The 16901-nt window shown below is 46.4% G+C and overlaps 2 protein-coding genes across 2 annotated transcripts; both read right to left on the reverse strand.

Moving 5' to 3' along the window:
* Window positions 1-1440: 1440 nt before the first annotated feature.
* LOC129640177 (polyhomeotic-like protein 2) lies at window positions 1441-4662 on the reverse strand. The gene is given in 6 exon segments (XM_055565406.1): window positions 1441-1578; window positions 2036-2224; window positions 2638-2760; window positions 3371-3373; window positions 3493-4408; window positions 4410-4662. Coding segments are annotated over 6 exon segments (1428 nt in total). The 5' UTR covers window positions 4469-4662.
* Window positions 4663-5813: 1151 nt separating this feature from the next.
* Window positions 5814-8389, reverse strand: LOC129639594 (melanoma-associated antigen B3-like). The gene is made up of 2 exons (XM_055564722.1): window positions 8270-8389; window positions 5814-7355 (listed from the first exon to the last, which is right to left on the reverse strand). The coding sequence occupies exon 2, from the start codon at window positions 7301-7303 to the stop codon at window positions 6293-6295; it is 1011 nt and encodes a 336-aa protein (XP_055420697.1). The 5' UTR covers window positions 7304-7355; window positions 8270-8389; the 3' UTR covers window positions 5814-6292.
* Window positions 8390-16901: the final 8512 nt, after the last annotated feature.

Here is a 16901-nt window from a genome sequence, read left to right on the forward strand (position 1 = left end):
AACACACACACACACACACACACACACAAACTGTGCTTCCAGTGCAAGGGGTGTCAGTTCAAACCCTGGATAAGATCCCATGTGCTGCATAGCAAATCAATCGATCAACAAAAGATCATCAAAGAAAAGTGATGGGGATCCATGAAAGAAATAACTGATAAGCTAGATTCCATTCCCTTTAAACTTCTGCTCTATAAAAATACACCATCAAGAGAACAAGATGAGCCATAGTCTGGGAGAAAATATTTGCAAAAGATATATCTGATGAAAGCTCTATAATCTAAAATATACAATGAATTCTTAAAATTCATAAGAAGAAAACTAACATCTAATAAAAAATGGACAAAAGATATGAATAGATACCTTGCCAAGGAAGATACAGAGATGGCAAACAAGCATATGGAAAGATGCTCCATATCATATACCATTAGGGAACTGCAAATTAAAAAAACAAGCAGATACCATGACATGCCTTTCAGAATGGCCAGCATTCAAAGGACTGAAAACACCAAATGCTGGTAAGGATATGAATCAACAAGAACTCTCATTCCTTGGTGGTGGTGATGCAAAATGGTAGAGCCACTTTGGAAGACAGTTTGCAAGTTTCTTAGTAAACTATACATATTCAACACTGCTGGTAGGAATGTAAATTGGTACAGCCAGTATGGAAAACAGTATAGGGGTTCCTCAAAAAATCAAAAATAACACATAATACTTTCCGCAATTCCACTACTATCCACAGGAACTGAAATCAGGACCTCGAAGAGAGCTCTGCACTCCCATGTTCATTGCAGCACTACTCACAATAGTCATGACAGGGAAGTTGCCTACCTGTCCAGTGACAGATGAATGGATAAATAAGTAAAATATACATACAATGGAATATCATTCAGCCTTAAAAAGACGCTAACCTCTGTAGTCATGACAGCATGGATAAATCTAGAGGACATTATGGTACAGTGAAATAAGCCAGACACAGAAGGACAAATATTGCACGTCCTTTACATGAGGAATCTAAAATGGTCTAAGTCAAAGAAGCAAACAGTAGAGTGGTGGTTGCCAGGGGCTATGGGAGGGTGAATGAGAAGGAACTGTAGATTTAAAAAATATTCACAACCTAAAAGCTGACAGTTATGCCCAGCAAGGAAAGAGTGTACCATTCTAGCGGATTCTGGGCGTCATCCCACCTCAGGGGAGTGTCACCCTGATTTTTTTTTTTTAATATATCGGGGTAGGTATTATTCTGTTTTGCTTCAGTTACATACATCTCAGTACATATGTGAGAGTGAGGAACAAACTGTCGGTCACGATCAAAAGTTTTGCAAAATTCTATGTAAGGCATGAACATCAGAAGCAAATATATGTTGAAGGAAGCACCCTTCAGACTGAGGCCTTCCACCCAGAGTGAAGAGACAGCAGGGGTGTATTTACCTGTGTCAGTCAGCCCTGCAGATCCACCCTATCCTCTTTCAGGAGTTTCAGCTCCCTCTCCCACCTCACATACAAGGACAGACTCCGGCTGGGCCTGGCTTTGTCCTCCAGAAAGCGGAAGTCAAGGCCCAGCATGGACTCGCCAAGCTGCACGGGCCACAGTGGCCTGGAGTGGGGTGGGCAATATGGGGGTCTTCCTGGGGGACCCTCCCCACGCCCCCTCAGCCCAGGGTCCCATGCTGGCCCCTGTCTGGCTAGCCATTCCCGACCTTCTGTAGACCAGACTTCCCAAGTCCTAGCTCCATCCTGTGGGTGGTCAACTAGTCAGTTGTTTGTTTCTCCTCTTCCTCCAGGAAGTAGTTACATCTTAAAGGTTTTCCGCAGTTGTCATCAAGATGTGGGTATTAGTTCTTAAAAGGTCCCTGCTAATCAGTCTCCCTGGGCCCCTCTGTTACAGACTAATTGAGTGCACAAGCAGCCTGTGTTTGGAAGGCCCCTTCTTTATTCGAGGCTCAGGCAATTGCCTCCTGAGGCAGAGCCTCTCCTAACAGTTTGCTACTCCAGCATCCAAAGAATGCTCAGCTGTTGAGTGAGGCAGAGTTACCCCAAGGGCGGTGCTGGACACGGAGCCGCACGCACCACAGGTGCGTGTGTGAGGGTGGGGAGCTCTGGGCTCTGCCTCCGGTGGGCCAGGTATTCCTGACGAACAGCGTCCTGTCTCCACAGCGGCAGTGGTGGGTCGGGGAGGCTCAGAGTTGAAGGGGCCCTGGACCCTTGCACTCCCAAGGAATACCTGTGAAGAACAGGTGGGATATGAACCGGGGCTGAGTGTGCCCTCAAATGACGCGGCAAAGCATGGAGGATATGCTGTCCAGTTAAGGTGGTCGTCCCCCTACCAGCCCAGGGACCTACCCTCTCCCTGCAGGTGAAAAGTAGCTCTTCAGGATCACAGAAAGGCATCCCCAGGGGAGAAAGGCACAGAAGGAATGGATTTTACAGATTTATTTTTTAAAAACAAAAAAGGTTAAAAAAGTCCTTCATTTCCAACCCTGCCTGGGGGTGTGAGTGGGGAATAGAATGAACTGAGAAGGGCACCCACCCTCCCCTGGGGAGAGTCCAATTCTTCCTCGGGAGCCTGCAGTGTGCAGGGCAGGTCAGAGGCCGGCCCTTGCCCTTCTTGCCCCACCTCCTCCATGGGCAGCTCACACTGCTGCCAGCAAGTTCCAGAGGCAAAGAAGTGTGGGAGCCGAGGCCGAAGGCTGCCTTCTTCACCTCGGCGGTCACTCCAGCTCTTCCACCCTTGGACGTTCTCTGGGCCCCACCACTGGGCTCTCAAGGTGGGTGGACAGGCAAGACCAGGAGGTGCAGCTTGCCCCAGCCCACTGGCAGCTTCCTTAATGCCGTCTGTGACACAGCAGGGCAGTCGGGGCGGGGGGCATCACAGTGCAGGAAAGGGCTGCAGAGACACCACGACAATCTGGAAAGGAAAATCTCCTGATAACCTGCATCGCTTTCTGATCCTGCCTCTGCACCGAGGCAGCCCTTTTTCCTATTCCCCATCCCGAGGCTGAGTGGAGTCCAGGACGAAGCACTAAGTGGCTCTTTGTTACAAAACACCTGGAGATGCCAGGGGGGCTCTCGGCCCGTCAGTCAGTCCAGGCTCCCACACAGTCACACACATAGCGTTAAGGCTGCTGTACTAGCAGGTGTGGCCAAACCCAGCCCAGCTTCTCTCCCTCTACCTGCAGGGGTGAGGGGGGAGAACCCTTCTGGCGGCTTCAGTAACAGGCTGAAGTGGGAGAAGCTGGCAACGGAAGAGCAAGCTGGGCCCCGAGAAAGAAGAGGAAGAAGGCAGGCGAGGGCTTCCAAGGCCTCTCTCCAGGCCCGACGGCTGCCCTGGGAAGTGACCCAACTCAGGTTGGGAGCCCTGACCACATACCTCCTGGAAAATGGGGGACAGAAAGAGGGAAAGAGAAGCGGGGCTAGAGTCGTGGGACTTTGGAGGAAGCCAGTGCTATCAAATATTTACAAGCATAAAGCCCCAGCTTCTGTGCCACCTACCTCTCTGCCCCTCCCACAGAAAGAAAGGCCCCTGAGAGCCACCAAGGAGGTCCCAAGACCTCCTCCCCAGCCACACCCCACAACGGGGGCCCTTCCCTCGACCGGCCCTGCTCCTTGAGCATGCTGATGCACGTAGATCTTGAGGGCGGGCCCAAGCTTGATGTTTATGGCACTCATCAGGTAGTCCTCCTTGAGCAGCAGCAGAGCTTGCCCGTCGATCTCCTGGGCATGGAACTCCTCTGCGATTTCCTGGCAGCCTGGTGGAGAGCGGATGAATTCGTAGACATCATCCACGTTCCACTTGGTGGGCTCACTTGACAGGAAGTGGTGTCCCATGCCCGCCAGGTCCCGCATGTGCATGTCAGGGAGCTCCAGGTCCCGTGGGCCTTGTCGCCGGTGGGAGGTGGACGAGCTGGCTGAGATGGGGGACAAGGGTTCCTCATAGCTTGAGTTATCTGAGCAATGGCTGGAGTCTTCCTGGCTGTGTGTTAGCTGCAAGGCAGCGGTAACTGAAAGGGGTACGGTGCCTGTTGGCTGCTTCTTGGTATCCTTGGTAAGTGTCGGTGGACTGGCTTTGCTGGCCTGATGGTGGTTGTGGGTCATGGCTCCCGCCTTCTGCAGCTTGCTCCGGTCTGAGTGGAAAAGCCCCACTCGTTTGGTGCACCCCTTGTTGTACCTTTTTGCACAAGCCATGGAACAGAAGTGTTTGGAACGCTTGAACTTGTAGGCAAAGTCCACCCGGCCACAGAGCTTGCAGTAGAGTTTGAGGGGAGTACCCTCCTCTTTGGATTCTTGCAGATAGGGCTCCTCCATCTCTGAGTCAGTGGTGGTGGTATGGTCCTGCTGCGGAAGTTTCTTGGGCAAGAACCCCTGTGCATACTTCTTGAGATTCCCCACCAGCAGAGACGAGTGTCCCACCATTCTTGGGGGCAGTGCCAATGATGCTGGAGGCAGAGTTTCCATTCCCTGAGGTCATGCCAGGGCTGCTGAGGTCGGTCAGTGCATGAACAATGCCCTGCCCTGTCTCTGTCCAGGGCCCGGCTGGGCCTGGCCGGGCGGGGCCTACGCAATCCCTTGGCTGGCCGCCGCCTCGCGCGGGGCCCCGGGCTGGGCGGGCCGCCTCCTCTCCGCCGGGAGCCTCCGTGCCGGGGCCCAGGGCTGCCGTGGCGCATCCGACTGCACCGGCCGAGCTGGTGTCCACAAAGGGCGGCAGGGGCTCGAGGCCCGAGTAGAGGTGCGAGAGGCTGCAGATTGCGCGCATGCCCGTCGGACGCTCTAGGGCTGCAGCCGCCGCGGAGACCTCACCCTGATTTCTCAGAAACTCTGTGGATAGAAGGCAACGTGAATAAAGCATCTAATCTGCACATTGCTTGCCTGCACCGGAACAAGAGCTACAGGATACATTCCATGCCAGAAATCACGCGATTTCTGTCTGATTTACTCACAATCCCAAAGCACAGGGAGACCCAGAAAATACTGCAAGTTTGGTTCCCAAACCCTGAAGGACAGTCAATATCACAATTGAGTCACAAGAAATTTTTGGTTTCCCAGTGCTTTCATAACACTTACGTTTACACTATATTGTAGGCTATTAAGTGGGCAATAACATTATGCCTCAGAACAATATAGATATCTTAAAAAAAAACACCTCTTTGCTAAAAGAAAAAAGATGCTAACCATTATGTGAGCCTTCACTGAGTCCATCATTTTTGCTGCTGAGGGTGTGAACACTGCAAGAGGTATCAAAACGTGACACACAGACATGAAGTGAGCAAACGGTGTTGGAAACATGGAGCCGAAAGACTTGCTGGAAGCAAGGTTGACTGATGCAAACTTTCAATTTGGTAAAGAAAAAGAACAAAGAAAAGAAAAGCAGTACCTGTGAAATACAATAACGCAATGTGCAACAGAGTGAAGTGTGCCTGTAACTGTTAAGGGCAGTTTCCCATCCCAGGCTTTGTCTTTAAACTATGCGGCCCACCATGTGAGAACCTGGTCCCTGGTCACGATTACCACAGCCTCATCCAGCCCACCATGCACACAACTTATAATTACTTCCCACTTAAGGACTTATATTTTCCCAAGGCCCACCACTACCTTGCATCAGGGAATTCACATTTGACAGCTGTCATGTCACCATATCCTTTACATGACAGCTGCTTCTCGACTCTGTAATTTTATGGTGAGTGACTAGATCTTTTTCTCAGCTCTCCAAGTACTAGCATGGAGTCTTCTATGAGCAGAGGCTCAGTTCATGTTTAGGGAATAAATGAGCCTGTGAGCATGAGGTTGAAATTATTAGAATTTAATTCTACATTTTGAATTAACCAAGTATATACTGTTGTTTATAATTTTGTAAAACACAGAGTACAAGGCATGAGGAATCCAAATACCATCTTACTTTTCCTATGTTTCTTGATCCCACATATTTTACTGCTTAACTTTTTCATATTTTCAAGGAAATAACATATTGCAATGCCATTTTGTCTTGAACTGGCTTACTAAATAAGATGGAAGCTTCCCCATTTGCTTTACACAAGAGAAAAACTCTTATCCTTAAGACCAATAAAAGTGTGACTGATGTCATTCATACACTTAGATTATAAGCTAGATAAGCTTTCATTTATGAGCAGCATTAGAAAAGTAGAGAACTTAAAAACACAAGTTTATTTCTAAATTCCCCATACAGAACAGGAACACCAAGGTATTTTACACTATGAACCCTTGGTGAGGTCCAGTCCTATACTACTTGGAACACTGACTACTCTCTTGAGCCACAAAGTACAGAATTTGCCTCAGCTTAACTAGGTGTGGAAGGAACTGCTGGGGGAACACTGGGACATCCGTTAGCTTGGGCCCTCTCTTCCTCATCTTTCAAAGCCTCTTCATACCCAAAGTGGAAGGCACTGGGATCCAAATGGTTAATCCTGGCCAGGAACTCCAGGACTCTCATCTTGCTCGCTTCAGCGTGTGCTCTCGGACCCCACAGGAGCGCATAGCATGCTGGATCACTGCCGGACACTTGCCGATATTCCAAATACTTCAGCTGCACCAAATCTTGGGTGATGAGCTTCTTGGGCTCCCCAAATATGGAGTGCCTCTTCCCGGCATAGATATTCATCTGACCCAGGAAATCCCAGATGTCTTCCTCTGTGGTGCAGTTGCCCTTCATGAAGATCACACCCAGGAGATTCATCAGGAGACCGGTCTTGGAAAAACCCCTGCCACGGTGCACGATCCCGTTGTGGGGGAGATTCATCTTGCGGACAAGGACATAAGAATGCTTGGCAGTGTTGTCTTTCTTCACGTCAATACCAAATACCACCTCCATCCTGTCAGAAGCACTTTTGAGGATCCTGAGGAATCTATTTTGGTACTTTTTATCGATGATCTTCAGCATATTTGCTTTCTTAATGGGCTTTTTCATCTTATACATGCGTAACAGGAACTGCACCAACAGATTTGTCTGCCTGGTTAGTGAGTGTTTTCCAGACTGCACATTGGAGAGAGGGGGTTGAGAGGAATTTCGCTTTTTTCCAATTTTCCCAAGGGCTCTTTTGGATGATCTTGTGGGAGAAACACCTACAGGCACAGTGGTGGTGGCCAGGGCCCCCTGAGGACTCTTGAGATGGTTACAAGACCTAGCATCAGACTTTCCCTTAGCATCAACCCCAGGACCAGGATTGGAGGAAGATGAGAGTACTTCCATCGTGGTGGCAGTGACCTGAACACCCCTCAGATCCTGGGTGCCATGCTGAGCCTGGCAGCGTTTCTCACAGGTGTAGAGCTTAGCCTTCTTACCCCGAGGCATGGTGACTGTGGTCAGGACAACAGGCAGGAGTGCAGGTAGAACAGCACGTGATCTGGGCAGAGAGGAGAGAGGATGAGAGGGTGTGAGTGCCCGCGGCAGGGAGGCACCACTCGGCCTTTAAGAAGGCCCACTCTGCAGGTTTCCATGTGGGCACTGCTCTACAAACCCAGAGGACTCCTGATCTGATCACCCTGTCCTCTTGAGAACTCTGTCAAAATAATTGAGACTCAGGCTGCAGCCTGCCAGCCCTGCCGCCTGCTTCCTGGGGCTGAGGAGCAGTGGGCCAGTCCTTGAGGATAACCCCCTTCATTCTGGAGGGTGGGGGTCCTCTCGGTTCATATTCAGGACAATCGTATCAACTTTTGGCAGATGCAGGGCCCCCTCCCTGTGCGGCTCTAAGCTTATACCCCAGAGGCTGGTCCTCATCTTCCTGTGATACCTGAAGAACTGAAGAGGTACCTCAGCCCAGTGTCCCTGGCAGGGGGCACCCACAGCAGTCAGCTCTAGGGAACTCTGTCCTGGGCTCACTGGGGTTTTCCGTCCTCTTTCAGGGTCTTTCCTTGGCTCTAGGTAGAGCCTGGGACACTGGTGTCTGCTGCTCTGGTGTACCTCCTGTCAGACAAAGGCTCTCACCAATCCCATACCATCAAAAAGAAAGGAGGGTTCACATACACCTGACTTCCATGCCTGGGCTTCTCAGTGCTGTGCGGTGGGTGGGGGTGGGGGATGGTGCTCTCTATTGTTTTCCCTGTTCTAGGGTGAGAGCGATCAACATTGTTCTTTCAGGGTCCTCATGCTGACTCCTCTGAAGCCCTGGGCCTCCTCCCTTGGCAGAATTGAGGCCATTCACATATTCCAACATCCTCATATCTCTGAACTCTCCAGACAAAAGTGAGAAGACTCATTCAGCTTCACAGATACGCTAGGTTTCCACTTGGAAAAGAGCCAAAATTTATGACAACTTACATTTAGAGTTGGTGTTCACCTTAGACCTCGTTCCGGTCTGGGTAGAACTCAGGACTCCTCCCACCGATAACCTGGGTAATTCAGCCTCAGAGCAAAGTCCTGAATTCCCCGAGTTCCTGGAGGGGCAAAGTCAGGATAAGACATAGATGAGTACCCTTCACTGGAGCCCCCTAGATACGTAGGCGCTCTGCTTTGTGATACCACCCCCAAATGGGGAAGGCCCCCCAATCAGTACTTAGGGTGCTCAATTCACTGCAGTTAGGACAGAGGTATCCTCTATCTGCAAGCAGGGGCTACTCCTGACCAAAGCCCTCCCATCCCTGAGCCTTCCCCAGGCAGAACTCAGTTTGATGGCTCTGCCGGAGCTTCCCAGGGCTCACAGCAGCAATGAAACTTAGTGTGGCCCTCTTGGTTATGGGCTGAGTGGCCCCTGCCTCAGTCCCAACTCAGTTTTCACAACTCTGGACCAGCGCTGGGAATCCACCTTCCGCCAGCCAGAGGCCTGATTGCCGGATAGAAGTCCTTACTCCCAGGAAACTGTAAAACGGAAGTCAGGATGACTCATTTCTGGCCATGGTGCACAGGGTGTCATATAGCTCAGGGACGTGGGGGCGGGGGCACGCGGGGGGTGGGGTGGGGGAAAGCCGTGGGAGGGTGTCCTATGGTCCTCATTCGGAGTCTCCATCTTCATGTCTATTAGAGTCTGACACTCCTCCCTTACCTGAACTCTGTCCACAAGCCTCCAAAAGAGCTTCACCTCCTAGAGTTCAGCAGAGGAGAAGTCAGGGAATTGAGCTCATGGGTGCTGCTTTGTGTCGCCATCTTTACTGCCCCATGCCTCGTTCTCACTCGGCGCTCTCCCGGTGACTGGAGTTAGGGACTAGGTTTCCTTCATTTACAGAATCAAGTAATCGCTTACCTTACAAAACGTCTTAGATCAAGATACACCGAAGAAATCGGCCTAAGAGAGTTGTAGAACCGTCCCCTGCCTATCACAGAGATGAGACTTTGGGAGTTATCTTTGTTACCGGACGGGGGAATGGTCCCTGGAGTCCACATTCAGGTCCTCACCTTGTCTTCAGATCGGTCCTGGGAATCCACTCTTAGCCACGCGAACACGCTGAACATCAGTCCGAGCTCTTCGCCACCAGCACGGAAGTTTTGCAGAGACACTTCCGGCTATGGCTGCCCTGTGCACCATCTCTGAGGGATGATGGAAGGGGCGGAGCTCTGTGGGGGACCCCATCGTTCAGTGTTCAGCAGTCCCTGGGTCATCCTTTAGGGTCCTCACCATGCCGTCTGTCAGAGCCCAGGACCTTTCTCACTACGGACTGGAGGCCTCCTGCCCCCAAACCAAGCCCTCACCTCTCCAAGTCCCTAGTGGGGAGTCAGGGCGCTTCTCTGAGCATCTCTCCTCGACAGGGGGAGCGCCACTCTGTGAGCATTCCTCCTTGGTGGGAGAGACCCACTCATTAGCACCGATGGTCCTCATCTTCCCAGTGGTGATGGCCAAGATGCCACCCTCCTAAGAACTAGGGTTCCTCGCTGAGACCAGACAGAAATGAACAGGCTTCTCATCCCTATAACTGTGCCTGGAGCCTCTGGGGTTAGGAATAGGGGCAGGGGTCTGTACAGCCTCCTCATTTGTGGGTCTAGTGATACTTCTTCAATCAGGGACCTCACCATGGTCCTGGCCAGTCCTGGGACCTGACCCTCCAACCTGAGATTCTCCCTCTACTGAACTGAGGCCATTCTTCTTAGATTGAGACTTTGACCTCACAGAGAACTACAAGGCTTATAAGAGGGAATGTCCTGTCTGGGCATTCTAGGCCTGAGAGCAAGTTTGGGCAGGTCTCTCAGTGACCTGTATTTTACGATGGTTGTCTCTCCAGTCCCCACTTCAGATCAGATCAGTCGCTCAGTCGTGTCCGACTCTTTGTGACCCCATGAATCGCAGCACGCCAGGCCTCCCTGTCCATCTCCAACTCCCGGAGTTCACTCAGACTCATGTCCATTGAGTCAGTGATGCCATCCAGCCATCTCATCCTCTGTCGTCCCCTTCTCCTCTTGCCCCCAATCCCTCCCAGCATCAGAGTCTTTTCCAATGAGTCAACTCTTCGCATGAGGTGGCCAAAGTACTGGAGTTTCAGCTTTAGCATCATTCCTTCCAAAGAAATCCCAGGGCTTATCTCCTTCAGAATGGACTGGTTGGATCTCCTTGCAGTCCAAAGGACTCTCAAGAGTCTTCTCCAACACCACAGTTCAAAAGCATCAATTCTTCCACTCTCAGCCTTCTTCACAGTCCAACTCTCACATCCATACATGACCACAGGAAAAACCATAGCCTTGACTAGACAGACCTTTGTTGGCAAGTAATGTCCCTGCTTTTGAATATGCTATCTAGGTTGGTCATAACTTTCCTTCCAAGGAGTAAGCGTTTTTTAATTTCATGGCTGCAGTCACCATCTGCAGTGATTTTGGAGCCCAGAAAAATAAAGTCTGACACTGTTTCCACTGTTTCCCCATCTACTTCCCATGAAGTGATGGGACCGGATGCCATGATCTTCGTTTTCTGAATGTTGAGCTTTAAGCCAACTTTTTCACTCTCTACTTTCACTTTCATCAAGAGGCTTTTTAGTTCCTCTTCACTTTCTGCCATAAGGGTGGTGTCATCTGCATATCTGAGGTTATTGATATTTCTCCTGGCAATCTTGATTCCAGCTTGTGTTTCTTCCAGTCCAGCATTTCTCATGATGTACTCTGCATAGAAGTTAAATAAATAGGGTGACAATATACAGCCTTGACAAACTTCTTTTCCTATTTGGAACCAGTCTGTTGTTCCATGTCCAGTTCTAACTGTTGCTTCCTGACCTGCATACAAATTTCTCAAGAGGCAGATCAGGTGGTCTGGTATTCCCATCTCTTGAAGAATTTTCCACAGTTTATTGTGATCCACACAGTCAAAGGCTTTGGCATAGTCAATAAAGCAGAAATAGATGCTTTTCTGGAACTCTCTTGCTTTTTCCATGATCCAGCGGATGTTGGCAATTTGATCTCTGCTTCCTCTGCCTTTTCTAAAACCAGCTTGAACATCAGGAAGTTCACGGTTCACATATTGCTGAAGCCTGGCTTGGAGAATTTTGAGCATTACTTTACTAGCGTGTGAGATGAGTGCAATTGTGCGGTCGTTTGAGCATTCTTTGGCATTTGCCTTTCTTTGGGATTGTCCCACTTATGGGGGCCCAAATTTTGTCTAGCTCTTGGATGAAAAGATTCCTGGGGAACACCACATGCCAGCAAACTCTTGAGCAGTGTCCCTAATGCAAACCTTACAGTTTCATGTCCCAGACTTGACCTGAGATGGGGAAAATAACACAGAAGGCAGGGGGCAGAATGGGGTGTGCTCCCACAGAAAAATGCTGCTCCATCCTTTTCAAAAGCCAGAGTCAGTCTCTACTCATGACTTGTTTTAATTGATTGACAGGCATACATTTGAAACATTGTACTGCATGTAATCATGCATCACAAATACTGTGTTTCGTTACAAACTGAAAGTTTATGGTAACCATGCATTGAACATGTCTATGGCATCATTTCCCAACATCATGTATTCACTTGGGGTCCCTGTTCCCCATATTGTTAATTCTTTAAATATTTCAAACTCTTTCCTTATTTTATTTCTTATGGTGCTCTGATCAGTTGTCTTTGTTACTATTGTAACACATTTGTAAATTAAGCTATGTGCATTTTTTAGACATCTTCTAGTAAGTGTACAATAGGATTAACAACTTTTATAAGCACTGGGAATCCCCCAAATTCCTACTGATTTACTCTATTGCCATTTTCACTTTACTGCAGTGATCTAGAACCCAAGTCACCATATCTGAGATATGAGTACAATTCTAAAGGAAAAAAGTGATCCAAGATGGTTTTGTGCTATTCTGATTGAGGTTATTGGACACTGCACAGAGAGACGAACTTACTGTCCCTATCATCTGTTTCTCTTCTTTATTCCTGTCATTTATTGATGTAGCCTTCAAGGCTTTGTGCCTGAAGAAGTGTATTGGAATATATCCAGAGTCCTTACTTTTATCCCAGGATACATTTGAGTGTTAAGGAACACAAGCTCTGCTTTAGGGCAAAAGGAATATAACAGCGTCGGATCTAGAGGAATTCAGAGAGGAATCTAATCCCTGGCCTATCAGTCACTAGTGTTCCCCAGCAAGGGCTCACTGCCTGATGCACCTAGAAGCTAATACTATGGACTGGGTTTTGAGAGAAAAACTTTAATCCAAGTTGGAGTAGCAAAAAGACAGGAAGTTGGGCTCTCAAATCTGTCTCCTCAATCCCGAGTTTGAGGTAAAATGAAAGGGGTTAGGGGAACTGAAAACTTAGAAGCTAATTGGCTAGTCTTGAATTAGTTCATGTAAGCTATTCATGCTGCTAGAAGCCAGATTTTCCGTATTGAAGGACTTCATACAGTTCTCCCCTGGCAACATTCCTACTCTGAGAGTTCCACAGACTGAACCCTCTTGGTTCTGGAGTCATCCTGGAAACATAGGCTCCTTTTTGGCACATGCATAGTGCTGCCTCTAAAAATAACTCAAGGTTTGATTAATCAACAACCTGTTTTAAGAAGGCAAAACCATTTTAAACTGGTCAATGCTTTATGTTTCAATCCTCCCATTTCTCTTTGTACATTCTTCAAGCTTGTGGGAAATCATCCTCGATTTGGTTAATGAGTCTCAAATTCTGTAGAAAATGATAATCCCAGGTCCCAAATTTTTGTACCACGAGGACTGGAGTGTTATATAAGCATTGACAAGGTTGGATTAATTGGTATTTAAGAAAGGTGATTATCAGAGGCTTTGTTTCCTTCACATGTCTCTTTACAGGCTATTGCTTTAAAGTTGGCGTTTTGGTGACTGGATGGAATTTATTACTATTAGGTCAGCTGTCTTCGGTCTTCCTGGCCACTCCTCAGCCCAAACTGAGCTCTGCAGTTTACTGACCAATTTTTTCCACTGTAGTCCTCAAAAATTACAGAGGAAGGAACACTCCCAAGCTCATTCTATGAGGCCACCATCACACTGAGAGCAAATCGAGATAGATAAGCACACACACAAAAAAAGAAAAGAAAAGAATACAACAGGCCACTATCACTGAAGACCACAGATGGAAAAATCCTGAACAAAATACTAGTGAACCAAAAAAGACAGTCTCTTCAATAAATGGTGCCTTGAAAACTGGACAGTTACATGTAAAATAATGAATTTAGAATATGCTCTAACACCATACATAAAAATAAACTAAAAAATGATCAAAGACTGAAATGTAAAGCTAGACACTATAAAACTCTCAGAGGAAAACCTAGGCAGAGCACTGTTTGACATAAGTTGCAGCAGTATTTTTTTCTTTTAGTAAAATGGTTTTTGATCCACCTCCTGGAGTAATGAAAATAAAAACAAAAACAAACAGGTGACCTTTAATTGAAGTCAAAAGCTTCCATACAGCAAAAGAAACCATAAACAAAAAGACAACTCAGAGAATGAGAGGAAATATTTGCAAACAAGGCAAACAACAGCCGAATAATCTCCAAAATATATAAATAGCTCATGCACCTCTGTGTCAAATAAACAATCCCATAAAAAAGTAGGCAGAGTGTATAAACAAACATTCCTTCAAAGAAGACATACAGATGACCAAAAAGCATATGAAAAGATGCTCAACATCACTAATTATCAGAGAAATGCAAATGATAAGTACACCAGCCAGGATGGTCATCATCCCCAAATCTGAAAACAATAAATGATGGAGTGTAGAGAACAGTCACTACGGAGAACATTATGAAAGTTCCATGAAAAACTAAAAATAGAGTTACCATATGATCCAGCCATCCCACTCCTGGCACATATCCAGAGAAACCTATGATTCATAAATACACATGTACCCAATCTTCATTATAACACTATTTACATTAGCCAAGACATGGAAGTAACTTAAATGTCCATCTACAGAGAAATGAATAATGCAGATGTGGTACAATGGAACATTACTCAGCCATAAAAAAAGAAATAATGCCATGTGCAGCAACATGGATGGACCTAGGGAATGTCATACTAAGTAAGACACAGAAACACAAATATCATATGACAACACTCATATGTAGAATCCAATTTTTAAAAATGACACAAATGAACTTATTTACAACATAGAAAAAGACTTTTGGATACCTAAAACAAGCTTATGGTTACCATTGGAGAAATGTTGAGGGAGGGATACATTAGGAGCTTGAGATAAACATATACAACTGTTGTGTTGGACTCTTTGTGATTCCATGGACTGTAGTCCAACAGGCTCCTCTGTCCATGGAATTTCCAGGCCAGAATACTGGAGTGAGTTTCCATTTCCTACTCTAGGGGATCTTCCCGATCAAGGGACCGAACGTGCTTCTCTTGTGTCTCCTCCATTGGCAGGTGGATTCTTTACCATTGCACCACCCGGGAAGTCCACATACACAACTATATATACTAGAGATATCCAAAAAGGACCTACTGTATAGCAGAGAGAACTCTACTCAATATTCTGTAATAAACTGTATGAGAAAAGAATCTGAAAATGAAGGAATACATGTGTATGTATAACTGAGTCACTTTGTTATACACCTGAAACTAACACAACACTGTAAATCACTTATACTCCAGGAAAATAAGACAAAAAAATAATACCACCATAATATTCCGCAATCCCACTCCCGGGAATATATCCAGAGAAAATCATAATTCGAAACAGGTACAGCACCCAATGTTCATTGCAGCATTATTTACAATACCTATGACATGGAAGCAACCTAAATGTCCATCAACAGAGGAGTAGATAAAGACGTGGTCTGTAAATACAAAGGAGTATTACTCAGACATAACAAAGAATGAAAGAATGCCATCTGCAGCAACATGGGTGTCCCTAGGGATTGTAACACTAAGCGAATCAGTCAGACAAAGACAAATATATACCTCATATGTGCAATCTAATTTTAGAAAATGATAAAATGAACTTTTTTACAAAACAGAAAGACAGATGATGAAAACAAACTTATGGTTACTAAAGGGGAAATGTAGTGAGGGAGGGAGAAATCAGCAGCTTGGGATGAACATACACACACCATTATATATGAAATAGATAATCAACAAGGACCTCCTACGTAGCACAGGAAACTCTAATCAATATTCTGTGATAATCTATATGAAAAAAGAAACTGAAAATTAATGAATGTACATATATGTATAACTGAATCACGTTGCCATATACCTGAAATTAACACAATATTGTAAATCAACTGTACTCCAATAACATTTAAAAAATAGACTACCTGGGCATATATCTGAAGAAAACCATAATTCGAGTAGGTACAAGCACACCCATGGTCACTGCAGCACTGTTTACAATAGCCAAGACATGGAAACTACCTACAGGTCCGTGAATAAAAATGTGATACGTAAATACAATGGAATCTTACTCAGCCATAAAAAAGAATGAAATAATGTCATTTGCAGCACCGGATGGACTTAAGAGATTTTCATAATGAATGAAGTAAGTCAGACAAAGACAAATACCATATTATATCACTCAAAGGTACTACCTAATTTTAAAAAATGACACAAATGTACTTATTTAAAATACAGAAACAGACTCTCACATTCTGAAAACAGACTTATGATTACTAAAGGGGAAACATGGGGGGGATGGATACATTAGAAATTGGGATGAACATACACAAACCAGCAATATATAAAATAGATAGCTGAAAAGGACCTCCTATATAGCATAGGCAACTCTACTTAATATTCTGTAATAACCTGTAGGGAAAGAATCTGGAAAAGATTGAATATATATGTAACTGAATCACTTTGCTGTGCACCTGAAACACAAGATTGTAAATCAATAATTCTCCAGTAAAGGTATTTTTATTTTTTTGAAAAAGGATATCCATCTGTAACAATATCTACAGGCAATCACCTTCAGTTTAGTTCAGTCACTCAGTCGTGTCTGATTCTTTGTGACCCCATCAACCACAGCACGCCAGGCCTCCCTGTCCATCACCAACTGCCAGAGTCCACCCAAACCCATGTCCGTTGAGTTGGTGATGCCATCCAACCATCTCATCCTCTGTCGTCCCCTCTCCTCCTGCCCTCAATCTTTCCCAGCATCAGGGTCTTTTCAAATGAGTCAGCTCTTCGCATCAGGTGGCCAAAAGCATGAGTAAAAAACTCCATCACCTCCATAAAGCAAGGTTTCCAGTCCAGGAGCAAGGCATTTATCTCCCGATTCAGAGGACCCTCATTAATAACAGGTTTAATAAAATTTTGTCACAGTCATCCAATAGCCAACTTCCTATTAGCCAATCCCGACACATATAACAGTCAGACATAGTTAAACATAGGCAAATAAATCTAAAGACCTGGGACCTTAACGTAGTGTTCGGGGCTCTAACGCAATCCTTGAATACCTCAGCAGCTCTAACTTCTTGCACTGTCCCCTCAGGAGGGTCCATAACCAACCCCTCATCCTAGCCTCTGGATTTTATCCAGATGGAAGAAACTCCACTAGGCGGGACCCTAACCCACAGTGTTGT

This window comes from Bubalus kerabau, chromosome X (assembly GCF_029407905.1).
Source record: "Bubalus kerabau isolate K-KA32 ecotype Philippines breed swamp buffalo chromosome X, PCC_UOA_SB_1v2, whole genome shotgun sequence".
NCBI lineage: Eukaryota > Metazoa > Chordata > Mammalia > Artiodactyla > Bovidae > Bubalus > Bubalus kerabau.